Genomic DNA, 15,608 nt, shown 5'->3' with positions numbered 1-15,608 from the left:
AAGAGCTGATGTTGGGTCTGCTGGTGAACTTTGCTTGTGCCTGATAAATTTGAACTGTATAAGCTAAACAGATGCACACTAAAATGAAGAGCTTAGCCTCAGACTGCTCCTGGGCATGAACTTGAAATTAATTTGGATGGGTGATAGGTAAGCTGAGCTGAGGATAAACTCTGGTCTTGTTTGAGTGGGCATGTAGACAAAAATCTCTGTTTGGTTGTATGAATGGAGTCTCTAGCAAGGAGAGTTCTTAACTCCTTTTTTTCTTTTTTTTCCCTGCCTAACAAGGAAGTTCTGGCATTGTGGCCTGCTTGTAGGGCATTCCATACCTCCCCACACCAGGAGGAACCAAATTTTTTTTTTCTTCCTAGATGCAGCTAGAACTTTCCTTGATATCCAAGAATGTATTAGATTTATAGGATGTTAGAAGATAAGGTTGCAGATTGAAACTCCATTGATTTGAGTGAAGAAGCTTGTCTGTCTGTGGAGATGTTTCTTAATACATATCTCTGAGTATGTCTATAGGTGGATGCTTTCACTGTGAAATTAAAGTACTTCTTTGCAATCTTTTTTTATCCTACTGAAAGAGCATTAACCAAATAATGAAATGCTTTAATATAGGAATAGATGTATTCACATGGAATAGCTAGGAATAGCTGTTTCTGTTCAAATTCATGTTCTTCCTTGCATTTGAAAATTGATTTGTATCAGATAATTTTTTTGTTCTTACTTTTCTTGGCCAAAGAAGAACACAATTCAGAATTACAGAAACGGGACCTGAAAGCTGCAGTCTATAGACCTGCAAAGAATAGTAGATGTAGACTTACAAACATCTTTTGTATTTTTAGCTAAATGTTAGGAATTTAATGTGGTGGCAGGGGGGAAGAAATTTTGCTTTTTGCCTGTGCAGTGAATATGGGCACCTGTGCTTTTTAACCAACCTGTGTTATGGACAGTCAAAAGGTTGGTATATCAATATATGGTGGTATATCGTACAAATAGTCATGCATGGAACCATTGAGAGCTAGGCTGCACAGTACTTGGAGTGAACACTTTCTTCACACAGAGGATTTTCATTGGCTTGCTGTAAGGATCAAGGACTGTGTAGTAAGGATAATATATAATGTCATTAGTACTGCTGATACTGAAGTTACATGTACATACTGCAAAAAGAGTAGATTCAGTGGTATTATCATGAAGAGAGCCTGCCCTTGTGAAAATATTTCTTAAAAGCTTTGTATTTCAGTGGTATAGGAAGTATTGTGTTAATTGTATGCTTGAACTAGATTGATATGGGTTCTTCAATCCACTGTTTCTCAGCCCGTGGTCCATGTGTGCTGTGATCATGGACAAAAACCAGAAATGCAGGAAGCCTAGTCCATTACCGCAGACATACAAGCTTGGGCAAATTGTGTGACTTCTCCTTTCTTGCCTATGAAATTTGAATAATATGAAGGTGTCATGTCAACTCATACTGTAAGGATGAGTGAGTTAATTTCCGATCACTGTAAGGGTAGCCTCGTACAATTACAAGTGGTTATGTTTAAATCCAGTTACTTATCTTTACTTTCTTTAAGGTATGTTTTGACTGTGGAGCAAAAAACCCTAGCTGGGCAAGCATAACATATGGAGTTTTTCTCTGTATTGATTGTTCAGGGACCCATCGATCACTTGGTGTTCATTTGAGTTTCATTCGGTAAGTAGTTTCTATACTTTTATAGTAAAAATGGTAAGATTTTTATTGCAACCTTTAACAGTGTTTTTTTGTTGTTCTGATGACTGTTTAGAGGTGAAAATACATTCTTCTATTAACTACTGGTTCAGACTTTTTAAAGTTTGCATTGGCTATGATTTATTTGATAGCTACTTGGGAATTAGGTAGGGTTCAGTAGAATTTGTACCATGCACCCATTCACATTGCCTGCTTGTTGTGTTAGTAGTGCACACTTGTTGGCATATTTGTTTCTGCACTGAAGATGATGAAAATGAAGAACTGAGTAAGTGTGATGTTGAAGTCTTTTATAATTTTTCCTAATCAAATCTGCAGTAAATGTTTGTTTACAGTCTTCTGCACTGTTACAGTATGTTGGTCTTAATGGTCATCTAACCCCACAGCAAGCCAGTTTAGACAGCTAAATAGCCATTTGCCAGTTTTGCTCCCTGAAGTAGCTCACTGTGGTGTCACCAGAGTGCTAGTACTGGGCTAGGGAGAGAGGGTTTGTGTGTGAAGGGCTACCCCCTTTGATGACAACTGTTAGGTTGTCTCAGTCATACTGTAAAACTGCAGCCTGAGCTTCTCGCATTTCAGGTGAGTGTCCTAACGCATGGTCTGCAGAGTATGTCTCTTTTTGRCCTAATAAATACTTACATATTCGAAATGGAAGGTTGTTTAAGCGAGAGCAATGCATCTAAGAATGACTTGCAAATAAGAGCAGCCATCGCTCATCAACTAAATCAATATTCTTCCTTTGCTGCCTTTTCACTGCATGCAGGAGGGTTACAAGAGGACTTTTAAGAATCCATCCCTGATGATCACAGTGTTAATCATCCTGATGTTCACTGGGTCTCAAATTTTTGGTGTGATGTGGTGTATGAATCATCACTTTGGTCCTTAGGTGTGATTGGCTGTTTACAAAGAGTTCAGATATGGTTCCTGAAAATATATATCTTAATGGTGCTTTTAAGGGGGAAAACCTATCCGTCAAAGGGTGAATTTTCTCAAACTTTTGTATGTGCATGACTTTATTAATTTGTGTACATATTGTGTACTGTCGCAGGTTTTCTTTTACAGTCATATATATTTTTCACTTTACAAAAAAAAAAGGAGAGAAATTTCAAATGGCTTTCAAGATAACATTAAAATTATTTCCCTCTGCTTAGATCTACAGAACTGGATTCCAATTGGTCTTGGTTTCAACTGAGATGCATGCAAGTTGGAGGAAATGCAAATGCTGTAAGTACATCCTAGGAATTATATTCTGCTCCAAAGGATTTGCTTTGCACATTGAAGCTTGTTAGGCTTAGAAGCTGTTGTTTGTTCTTATGGACTCACATCTTGGGATATTTTTATTTTTCCAGACCATTTCTTGCTCTCTCTTTCGTCCCCCATGCCCCCTCCTCACACGTACCCCCTCTTTTTCTCCAAGCTTCTTGCAGCTTTTCCATGTTGGTATAATCTGCAGATGTTTTCTTTTTTCATACAAGTCATTAATAAAATCGCTGAAAAGAGAAGACCGGGTCCCTGCTCAACACATCTGGTTTAACAGTGAAACATTGTTAACTACTGAAGGCTGTTTTTCTAGCTTTTTCAAACCTAGCTCCCAAGCTTTTCTCATGATCATATTTCCTTACCTACCATATGAAAATGTCATGCCAAAAATCATGTCACTGTCAAAAGTCTCACTGAAGTCAAGGTACGACCGATACCTGCTGCTATAATTGAAGTCAACATAGGACATGTTGCCCTGTCAGAGACAGAAAATAGCAGTGTTTTGCTTTTGGCAAGTGTATGTTGGCTGTTACTTACTACTTAGTTTTCTAGGTACTAAGAAATTGTTCCATGATTTTTTTTTGTAATTTGAAGTTATGTTGACTGCTGTATTGTTCTCAGCCTCTTTTTGAAAAGAGAATGTTTTCCTTTGTCAGCTTTTCTGGAATCTTGCCTGTTTTCCCACTTTTTTTTTTTTTGTTTTGTTTTGTTTTTAAGATAAGCGCTGATAACAGATTGCTTCCTTAAGTAGACCCCCCTAATTTGGAAACATGCAACTTCCATAAGCAATTTTTACTTTTCTGATTATCCCCTAAATGCTTAACCCATATCTTTCTTAAATTATGCTTTGTCCTTAATGTTATTTCTTTGAGAAACTTCAAGCTTGCCTGAGCTTTTTTGTGTCCTCCCCCCACCCAAACTGACTCCTCCTAGGTTTTTACTTAATGATTTTGAGCTTGCCTTATCTGCTGTCCTTGAGCCCATTGCTTTCATATTGTGCTGTGGGGCTTTTTTTGTTTTGTTTTTTTTTGTCTCCTTCCATACAAAGAATTGTTAATTCAGGATTATTATTATACGAATTATCTTCTACTTCTGCATTTTTCAGTCAACCCTTTTTCTTTTAATTAGGCATTCAGCAGATCAGTCTCCCTGATTTAAAGATCTGAGCAGTTGCATACCTTCTTGAGAAATAAAGTAATGTCTTCTCTCTATTTCTTTCCTGTTATCTGTTTTAAGTTATACTTTCCGTTTCAATACTGCTCTTATATGACTTACCTCACTGAGTTTCTGTTATGTCACTTAGTCAAAACTGTGATTTTTATGTACTAATCAGCAGAGAGAGATTTTACATGAAAAATATTTTCTTTTCTAGCGAAAGGATTTAAGGCAGTCAGAAGGAACAGATGACAAAGTTTGAAAAGTACTTTAGTTAATTTCAGGAAGTATATTCCTGGAAGATCAACAACAAATCTGAATTATTTAATTTTTTGCTTTTTTTGTCTTTCTGCTTGGTCGTTGCTCTTTCCTATCATACATTGTCCCAAGAGGTCTAATAGTTAATATGTATATCTCAAATTCATAATGCCTATTTTGGATTACCTAGCAAGATTAATGTCTGAAACTTTAAAGACCAATTTAATAAACTAGCYAAACAAAAAAAGTAATTGCTGTTTAACACAATTAGAGGAAAGATGTTAATTTTACTTTTTAWTAAGTGCCACATTCTATTTTTACTAATGACTATTTAGAAATATTTTCAGATCAACATTAAACATCTGTATTCTGTATTAGTATGTTGATCTTGAATCTTGGAAAACAAGATTCGTGAGCATCTTAGCTATGTATCAGAGTGCTAGAAATCTGAAGTGTTCAGAGACCCTTTTGCTTTCAGAATAAATCTCCACTGTGATTATGATTGGGATATACAAAACTGAGCTCTGAATGTTAAGTATACATTCAAATGAAAAAATACACAGTTTTTTGACATCCGTGACATTTTAGACTGCATTAGTCATGGAAGTTAGTTGGCTGGCATTACATCCCTTCTGCATGATTGTTAAACTGCTTAAACTGTTTGCTTAAACTGTTTACAAAATCTGGTACTTGTATACTAGATATGCACTTCGTAATTGCAGCAAAAGAGGTCATAATGTTAGGTTGTCTTGATATATTGACCCTGGTAGAAAATATTTTATTATGTTTTGCTGTAATAGTTTGACAAGTATTTCTGTGCAAGAATGTATGCCATGACTTGCTAGTCAGTTCTAGGTACTGAAAAAACGCCCAGCTTTTCCATGTTTTAATCTTTCAGACAACTTTTTTTTTCTGCATTGTGGAACTCTGTTTTAAGCATATTGATTTGCTTTTGCTTTAAGACCTCAAATCTGAATAAAATGCATTTCTTTTGTATGCGTGGGTGTGTGTGTATATCCACTTGAAGGAAGACCTGTGTGCAGTTATTCAGATGCTAAAGAGAACACTGTATGTTCAATAACGTGCCAGAGATGAAGTGAGGCAATGACTTTTAGASTATCAGGAATGTCCTTTGTAGCACAAGTATTGGGAATCAATTACCTCTTCCTTTCTACAGCTAGTTTTAGAACTTGGATTCTCTGTATGTGATTAGAAGCTTGTGTATGTTTTTAAAAAACTCGCTAATGTGTTTGGGTTTTCTCTTGTTTTATTTAGACAGGGGAGCAGAGTATTTTGCTGCATTGCAGTAATTCTTTCATGTTAAATGTATTAGTTTTAAAACCTGTTTCTTATAGCATTTTCTGTGTTCTGCTTCATAGTCGTCTTTTTTCCATCAACATGGATGCACAACAAATGACACCAATGCAAAGTATAACAGTCGTGGTGCTCAGCTTTACAAGGAAAAGATTAAATCTCTTGCAACACAAGCAACAAGAAAGCATGGTACTGATGTGAGTAATGTGGGTCCTAGGTCATTTTGATTTCTGAACAGCTTTCCCCTCTTCCCCCCAGAGTCATTTTAAGTTTCTAATCAGTAATGCAAAAGATTGTCTGTCTTTTGGAGTTACGGGTACACATTGCAATGAATAGGTGAACCTGGGACGTAAACTGTTTGCAGCTTATATTTTTTGTTTGGAAGAATAGTGACATTAAAGTGCAACATGATATTTCAGGTTCACTTCTGGGTTACTCAAACAGTGATTATAACACTTGTAGTAACTGTTACGAGTTTTAGGCGGAAACTTCAGATCTTCTTTAAAATGTGAACTATTTTGTTTCACAAGTGCGCTCCAAAATTGTATTAGCGGTATCTGCATAGCAAAAATGCTAGTACTTCTCTGTGAACTATATAGTGTTTTTTATTTTGGCCTTTTTGGAAATGAATTATTATTTGAGAATTATAGCATGTAAAAAAGTAAAAATGCTAATAGAATTAATTACAAAATATACCTGATTTGAATGGGATTTGATCTGAGCATTTTTTAATCATTTTTGCAAAAAATATATTTGAAAAATTAGCAAGTTCTATTATGCCCTGAACTTGTTGTTTTTCATTAAAAATGTTGAAGCAGTTCATGCATGTTGTCAAAACCTTAAAGAAAGTTAGGTCACAGACAGTAGGAAGTTATTAGCAAAGTATGTGGAATTAGAGTTTGCTGAGGTGTTAAATAAGAGTTGGACAACTGTTCTGTGTAGGGAGAAAGAATGTTCTGGTTGGTTAATTCAGCTTGTTCAAGTCCATGACTAATTCATTTCAAGTTGATAAGCTGAGTGGGAATTTAAAAAACAAGCTTTTTTTGCTTTTCTTTTTTCTAATCTGTGTGTCAAATAGTGGTATGAAATTTAATAGATTACAATATTATAAGTGTTATAGATAATATGGCTCACATTGCTAACTTCCGAGAATGTTTCTTGTGACTAATTTAACAACCTTTGATGTAAAACATATTTGTAAACTTTTAGTATACCATGTGTATTTAAATTGGCTGTAAGTGCCCCGAAAAATATTTTGAAGAACCATGATTGTTTTAATTCAACTACAGATTCCATCCAAATATAGCTTGATATTAATCATATTCACTAAAAATTATTTTAAAATAAGACATACATGTTTTAAAGTTGTATACTACAACCTTAAGTGATTATGTGCTATCTAAATTGCTGTAGTAAATTATTCAGATATGTTATTTTAAAGCATTAATTCTAGTACCAATCTCCCCCCCCCAACAGTCATGTTAAAAAAAACCCCAAAACTTCTCTAAATTACTAATTCAGTTGGTTGCTTAATGATGAAGTAAGCTTGTTACATGTTCAGTAACTTTTTTGAAAGAGGTTACTATTTTTGGTTGTGCATCTTTTGCACATAGTACAAATAACCATTAGAAATGATTTGCCTATGAGCAATCTTGGACTGCAGATCACAGATGAAGTCCTGGCCTGCAAGATTCTAACAGCATGCAGCATTGTGAGTTTTAGCCTTCCTTGAAATCATGCATAGCTCAAAATTGGTAGCATCTTACAAAACTGTGCTTTAACCGGGGTGGAGGTTTTGGGACTCGGAGACTAGGTGGGAAGATTAATCAGAATATCAAACCACACTGAGACAATTCAGAAAACTGTTTCCAAAAACTGCTAGTATTGTGTTCATAGTTTTTTTGTTTTGTGCAAAATAAGAATATCGGAGAAAAAAACCTTACACGTGAATATGAAAAACTTGCCTATTATTAAAGCTCTAGTGGTGGCTGTATTTCTGCAGCAGAGATCCCACTGGGCATTTTACTGGGAAGGAAATGGGTAATGTAAAGGAAGACTTCACAGATGTGCCCAATCCAAAAACAGAATGTCAGTTGTTGAAGCTCAAATATATTTGTAGGGGAAAAGTACTTACCAGCAAAAATCACTGAATGTTTAATGTGAAAAAATGAAATTTTAAGATTAATACATTTTAAATGATACAATTGTCTTGTAAAATTAAAAAAGGGAAATCAGTTTTTTTCTTTTTTATTTCTAGCTGTGGACAGATGGATGTGGAATGCCACCTGTGTCACCTCAACAAAAAGAGGAAGACTTTTTTGCATCCCATGTTTCTCCCAAGGTACAGATTACCTATATTTAATTCTTGTTAGTTTTCTAGAACACTTATGTTAACCGTGTGCTCTATGATGGAGATTAAACCCCGAAAGAAAACCTTAAAGAGAAAGTATAGGTTGGTGAATTAACATTTATCTTCTTTTCCTTCTGTGTGTCTCAAAATTCTTCCTGGATGTGAACCGCTTTAAGATGATAATTTAGAATGACCCAAATAGTAGCTAAATGCCTAATGAAACTACATTTTTTCTTAGGCTTAAAATCCCACTTAGACTTATGTTTGCTGACTTGGGGGTGCCCTGATTTAAATGTACTGTAAGATAAGTTTGGTTTTTAATCTATAAAGTTTAGTAGTTTGTAAAACATTTGCTAAGCAAAAGCTTTTTCTTCCTCCAAAATACTTGCATCATCTTTTAAAAGTTGAAGTAACATTCTGAGGGCCGTTGCTACTCTTGGTTCTGATTTATTTGATCCCACTTCTGCCCTGGTGCCTTGTAGTGATAGATGCTGTGTTTACTGCAGAAATTCGATCTCTAGAGACTCAGGAGAGTCTGGTATTTGAAAAACGCAGATGTCTGTAGTGAAAACAACTTTAGCAACTGTGATCTTAAACTTAGAGCAATTAAGTTTTTACTACACCTAGTATTCCTAAAAAGTTGCAACAATACTAAGTGGTCTAGTATAATTGCTTTCTAGTATAGTTGCAGTCTGTGGACATCTAAATGCAAGTGTCATCATGAGGCATATTTTGGGATAGAGAAGAATTCAGAGCTCAGGTATATCAGATTAGTTTTTATTGTGAGACCTCTTCACCAGTTTATATTTGTATCCATTTCCCTGTCATAACAGTGTCATTGTTCATGTACATCAGCAGCAAATAATAAAAGCCTATGCAAGTTGCTTGTATCTTAAACTGTTTGTATCTTAAACTGTGTGAAGAACACAGGAAAAATGACATGACTTTTTAGTGACCAAACGTAGTTGGGAAGTTTAAGGAGGGAAATATCAACTGTAATTTAAGTGAAAAATTAAGTGTTTTTTTTTTCTTTTGTTTTTTCAATTGTGGCATTTAAAAATGTAACCTTTTTGTTATATTTGTAAGGTTTCAGAAAGTGGAAAATCTTTAAAGGGAAATTCAGCTTTTTTGCTATTTTTTATTTTAGGAACTTCTTTTACAGCCAATATTTGACTTTTAAAAATACCTTTCACCATCTTTGAAACAGGGAAAGAGTATTTCCATTTTACAGATTGGAAAGGTCACCCTACTACACAGAAATGCTTTTGCAAAGACAAAAGTAACACAATTATTGTGAATTCAAGTGCTGCCTCTTCATCAGGAGACCATCTACCCTGATAGTAGAAAAATAAATGGAGTATTTCTATTTGCAAAAGGCAACATGTAAGAATGCTTGAAAGTGAATGAGGGAGAAGCATGAAAGAAAACTGAGGCAAGCTAGAGAGAAAGTAGTTTAAGTAGAGAAATGTTGTAAATGTTTTTGTGGCCTGGACGAGAAGTAGGAACTTGATACAAAACCCATAAAAGAATTTTAAAAATGAAATAAGATAATTTATGGGCAAAAGTAAATAAATTTCCACAGCAAACTTTTTGGCTAGCCTTGAAGGAAGGGGGTTAAAGACAAAGTGGTCTGCATACCTCGGAGCAAGAGATTGTCTGGATGTGAATGGTGTTTTGAGACAGAGGTTCTAAGGAAGAGCAAGCATGAACTGGCAGTGGCACARTGCTGGTGGGAAAGATGATACCAGCCAGGTGCTTTTGAGACCAGGTTGCAAGCCTGCCTGCTGAGTAGGATGTGTCTGAGGGAGGTGGGAGGACTCTTCAGGAAGACAGCACAGCATCAAAAATTAAAAAGGTAGAAAATAGGGGCTAGTGTGGGGAAAAGCATTGGTATTATATGTAAATAAATAATCCAGATCTTCTATACAGTATTATTGTTATAGATAAGAAACTAATAAGCAACGTGCAATAAATAAATCTAAAACATTATTAAAATGAATATATATATTTTTGGGGTGGTAAACATACTGAAATTCCTCAGAGAGAAATACAGATGCTCAGCAGTATTTTTCAAAATGGCAGCCCTTAATAAAGGCAGACATTTTTGTAACTATTAATGACTGCCCCTTCTGAGAACCTCTTTTAAACCTAGAAGCTGTGGTCATAAGAATATAATGTTAACTAATCAGTCGTGGTCAAGCAGTCCATGAGAACACTATTCATATTTATATTTTGTGTGCACCTTGATTTCGTAATTTTTTTCAAGGCAAAGAACACAGAATGGGGATCATCAGAGCCAATTTCTCTGAAGCAGAAAACTTCAGAAAATATTCCAGAATGCTATGAAGGTATGATTGATTCTTTAACAGTAAGCTCCGTTTTCTGATAGTCTGTTTACATTTACACTACTTCAGTAGTTAAAGAATGTAACCATACTAATAATTTAAGAATTGTGGGGAGGAAGCAGTTCCTAGAAGGATTATGCTAAAATGTGGGGGACTGAATGTTCTATAAACGGTGTTTAATAAGAAATCCAAATTAAAATCTGATTCAGAAGATTTCAAGTCAATCTTTGGGTGTCTGCTGCTTTGTTAGTAACTAGTAAAGTTATGACAGAAGTAACATATTGTGATGTCTATATCAAAAAAGACTTTGGGGGTAAAGAATTGTGTTTTGATATTTTAAGTATTCTAATGAGCCTTCTGTTACTCTCACCCTTGTTATTTATTATGTTTTTAGGTGGACCAGAGCATGGACCAAGTGTCGATTGCCTTAGTGCATCACCAAAAGCTGCATTAGGTAATGAGTGTAAGCATAAGAAGATAGCAGCCAGTATAGCATACTTAAGTATTCATTGTTACAGAGAATGTTCTACTGGGACGAGTTGTGGGATTCTTAATTTAATACTGATGTGCATGAAACAGTCCAATTTGTATTATAATTTCTTCTGTTAAACAATGTCTTCCATCTTAGAAATTAGTTTTACTTGGTTGTGTTCTGTTTTTCTCTCTCTTACTGTAGCTGACTCATTGTAAATGCTGCAGTCATCACACCTAATAAAGGTGACCATTAATATTTTACACCTCCTGTTAGGCTGCTTCAGATTCTACATTTAAAGCACAGGCGGAATAGAGCATTGTGCTGTGATTAACAGCCTGCTTTGTACTTTAAGCAAACACATCTTGTGCTAATAGATCTGTTTTTCTATCTAGACATAGCTTTTGCTTCCCTTTTAGAAAATTAAACGTATAATTTCAACTGGAAAAAAACAATATTTATAATACAAAATCTTCAGTGTCTAGAATCTTAATTTAAGTAACACTGAGAATGCATCTTACTATATGTAAATAAAACAGTTAAGRAAAATAAAATAGAATAGAATAAAAGACATAGATGATTCATCTTTTTATGAATCATCCTAGTGTTAGTAAAAAAGTGGTCACTGGGTCTACCCCCAATATTTCAAGAAGGCCTGGCCATCACTGTTTTTGTAGTCACTGTTTTTATGAGATAGACACTAGGGTATAGGAAGAACATCATTATCCACATACACTTCTTGGTTTGCTCATTTATATCTGTAACATGCTCATTTATATCTGTAACACACATACCCATAAAACAAGTGCTTTATTTGTTGTTGACATTACAAGCTTCTATTTTATGCCAAGAATCTCTATTCTGTTTGCCTGTTTCCTCTGTTTCCAGCTAAATTTCATCTTAAACTAGTTTTCTTGTATGTACAAGCATTCGATAGTTGTTGACTGAAAATTTGATTGTGGGAGATTTACAGGCTGGCTCAATGTAGCTGTCAATAAGGCACACCACAGTTTTCCTGTAGTGAGTCCTATTGGGGTCTTACTAAAAACATAAAGATCAGGAGTTGTATGAGATTTTATGAACAGTAGAATGCACATTCATTCCTTTTTCATGTTAGAAGATTTAATACAAAGCATTAAAGTTTGTGTTAAGTTAGACTCCTAATACTATATTTAGGCAATTGAACAAAACTGGCTGATTATTCAGAGATACAGAACGTTATCACCTCTGATAATTGTCATGATTTTGCTGGTGCAGATACTTTTACCTGTATCATCAGTTTTTATGCATAGCCAGTACCTTTCTATCCAGGATACAATTTATCTTGAAAAAGGTTCTAGATTCAACAGACCTCTGATCTGATTTATACTGGCAAATCCCACATTCCTGTTCTGTTTACTAGTAGGTATCCAGAACTGAAAATTGAACCCTGATTGATTTCTTACTGAGTATTTGCAAGAGATGCCTACATCAGGGACTCTTTCCCACCTTTGCTTGGTACTGTTCACAGCCCTCTTCCCTGAAACTGTTTAGTTTTAAATCTCTTCATGTAGAAACTGTGATATTTTAAGGCATTAAAAGAAATTCCAAAAACTGTTTTGAGGCTGAAATTGTGGAAATTAGCTTCAGCAGTTCTGATATTAATAAAATTGTATGTCAAGTAATGTACGTTTAATCCTTGCAGAGAACATCTCCTTCATAAAAAAGAAACCAAATCAAGTTAAAAAGGGGGTAAGTTTATATAATTAATGCATATTTTTATCTGTATTGTTGATCTCTGAAAATATGTAGGTTGCAGTGTGGAAATATAGCATGTAAATTAAAAAAAACTAAACAACACTTGTATCAGTAACAGTGTATGAACACTAAAATGGAATAGATCTGTTACAAAATGGCTTGTTGCTAGGATGAATTAGTCTAACAGTTTATTGTTATTATGTAGTAGAGTACTTAAGATCTGTGGACTGTTTTCTGACCTCAGTTAAATTATAAATCTGTATATATGTATGCAGGTCACTGAACTGTCTTGACTTTCACATGTATTTCTGAGCATCATTTTATTTATGGGCTGTCTGGGCCTGAACAGCAGGCGATATATTTCAAAAATGAGGAAAATAAAAATGTCAAAATGTGTGTTGAAGTCAAGGTCTGTATCGCACTTTTGTACAGTTCTGTTCACAGCCAGTGTCCCTGCAGTTCAACCTGATGCTCTGTAACTTTTCTTCTCCTTGCTTAACAGGCATGGGCTACCATTAGATAGTAGGGCTTCTTCAGTCTTTCATGCTAGCCTAAGGTAGTTCGCATTGAGATATTTCTGTAGCAAGTCGTGAAAACAGAGGGAGTTCCAATAGCTCTTTTAATTGGGTAAATATGCATATGTGGCATAACCTGTCAGTGTAAGGTGGGTTTGAAACTTTCATATCCTAATTTCTGAAGCAAATCTCATCTCACACACAGAACAACAGTATGGTATTTGGTTGAATTCATAAATTGCTTGAACATTCAATATCAGATTTAAGTGTTCCAGCATGCAAATTTAGAGGCTTGTCTCAGGATGGGATCTTAACCCTTTCTTGGGCATCTAGTCTCTGTTATAGAAGGCATGAGGAGAGTTGCATTTCTCAGAACGGTGTTCAGGGAACCTGAAAACTGAGTAAGATGTCTATTCAAGCTAGCTAGGAAAAGCTGACAATGATGTGTTTGAAACACTGTTTCCCTCTAGTACTTAGTGTTGCAGAGGTACACTTTTGCATTATTTAATTCCCTATCGTGTACCCTTCTCTGAGAAAAGGCATTTCCATCCAGTCTTTGAAGGAATACTCAAAGCAAGATTGAAGGAAAGATAGGTGCACCTACTTTTTAAAACAGTTCAGTGCAGTAATTTTCAACATTTTTTAGGATCTGCAAATATAACAACTAATTGGAGGTTCAGACCTCTGTATGGGTAATTGCATCTGATGGTGAGCTTGCTTCTCTTTCTTCTTCTGTACCCCCCAGAATATTCCATGGATGCATTAATAGCCTGTCTGCTACAGGATGACATCCATTGACATGGTTACAGTACTTACATAGAATATGGGAGGTTCAGTGCATTCTTTGATCTAATTTTGAATATAAGGTTCCTGAGTCCCAAGAAAATATTCCTAATATTAGGCTATTAGGCTGACAATATATTATTCATTTCTTGTAAGTCTCGGCCATCATATGGCAAAGATTTTCAAGTTTTATTGGAGCAGAAGATTAATTTAGATTGAAGCCCATTAATCCTTGCTCTCAGTAGAGGGCCCTAATATGCAAAAAGAATTTCTGATCTATTCTAAATGGCTTGTGCAGGTGTGTTCCCTTACAGTGAGAAGTACTGAAGTGCGTTCAGAGGTGCATGTACAGTTTGAACTATAGTATCAAGCCTGACTGTACTATTCTCTGCGTACACAGGCCAGAGCTCTTACATGAAGACTTTAAAGTGGGTTAAGATGAATGTAATGTGAAAATAAATATTGCTGCAGTGTTGCAGGTGAGGAATAAACATATGGGAAACTGAGTGCTGTGCCGCTTCTGGTCAACTTCATTGTATCTCTTCATATTTATAATAATCTGTGGGGTTTTTTTAATCAGTGATAATCAGAGTGAGAGAATATGTATTCTTCTATTGAAATAATAGGAACTAGAAATAGAATTATTTTAAAAGAATCAGTGCAAAACTGTAACCTGTCAGCTGGTGTGTTTATCTAAAAAAAGTTTACTACGCTTCATCACATGCAAAGACTAATCATTGCATGTTTACAAATTTTGCATACTTACATATGTACAAAACTTGGATATTGCTCTCTGACCATAAATTATTAAATAACTATGTACACATTTATTAAAAATATGAATGCAGCTATCCTTAATCCTAAGATTAGAAACAATAACACTGGCCAATGAGAACTAGTTCTAGAATCTTTACCACTTCTGTATTTAAATTGCAAATTAAGTGAACCAGCACCAAATGGTTCCATTGCAACAAACTTTATTCTGCTATTCCTGTGCAACAAAATTACTATTATGAAACTAAAGTTGTGCCATATGATATAACCTTTATTTGAACAAGACAAGTTCTGATCAATTGTAATTATAACACTTTCTAGCATTACAATTTTTAGGCTGTAGTAGTTGGCTGCAGAGCTAACTACATTTCTAAGAATTAGTAGCCCCTCCAAAAAGCATGTAGAGGGTCAAAACATAAAAAAAMCCTATTATTTTCTCTGCTCCAAATCTTCATTGCTGTTTGTCTATCCTCCAGAACAGAGTGCAGTATTTGCAGTTGTTTTCAAAGTTGACCATTAAGCCAGCTGAGGTGATTGTCTCGGTTATAATGTTGGGGTTTTGTTTTTGTTTTTTGTTTTTAATAAATCAAGCTTGGTGCCAAAAAAGGTGGTTTGGGGGCACAAAAAGTGAGCAGCCAAAGCTTTAATGAGATTGAAAAACAAGCGCAAGCTGTAGATAAAATGAAGGAGCATGAAGATCTTCACATCAGTAAGAGAACTGAGAAGGAAGAGCCATTGTAAGTATGAATTGTCTATATAATGATAAAACATGATACTTGATTTCAAGTTAATGAAGTAATTGTCAGCATTTTAAATACTGAAAAAGACTAGCTCATGCAAATAAAAGTTCAGTTACTGCTTAAATAAAACTCCTGAAATATGGCCTAGGTGAGCCAAAAAGTAATTGTTCCATTGGCCT

At 35.1% G+C, this 15,608-nt stretch overlaps 1 protein-coding gene across 1 annotated transcript in view; it reads left to right on the top strand.

The window, feature by feature from the left end:
* ARFGAP3 (ADP ribosylation factor GTPase activating protein 3) overlaps positions 1 to 15,608 on the top strand; it is a 32,236-nt gene continuing 16,628 nt past the window's right edge. Inside the window, exons 1-9 of the mRNA XM_026067822.1 lie at positions 1 to 147; positions 1,575 to 1,693; positions 2,878 to 2,950; positions 5,779 to 5,910; positions 7,971 to 8,054; positions 10,330 to 10,411; positions 10,803 to 10,862; positions 12,565 to 12,611; positions 15,281 to 15,426. Of these exons, the coding sequence (XP_025923607.1) occupies positions 2,924 to 2,950; positions 5,779 to 5,910; positions 7,971 to 8,054; positions 10,330 to 10,411; positions 10,803 to 10,862; positions 12,565 to 12,611; positions 15,281 to 15,426 (578 nt within the window). The 5' untranslated portion in view covers positions 1 to 147; positions 1,575 to 1,693; positions 2,878 to 2,923. The remainder of the gene's footprint in view (positions 148 to 1,574; positions 1,694 to 2,877; positions 2,951 to 5,778; positions 5,911 to 7,970; positions 8,055 to 10,329; positions 10,412 to 10,802; positions 10,863 to 12,564; positions 12,612 to 15,280; positions 15,427 to 15,608) is intronic.

This window comes from Apteryx rowi, unplaced genomic scaffold (genome assembly GCF_003343035.1).
Source record: "Apteryx rowi isolate R43461 unplaced genomic scaffold, aptRow1 scaffold_263, whole genome shotgun sequence".
NCBI lineage: Eukaryota > Metazoa > Chordata > Aves > Apterygiformes > Apterygidae > Apteryx > Apteryx rowi.
The sequence above is the reverse complement of the archived record's forward strand: the minus strand, read 5'-3'. Positions and strand labels throughout refer to the sequence as shown.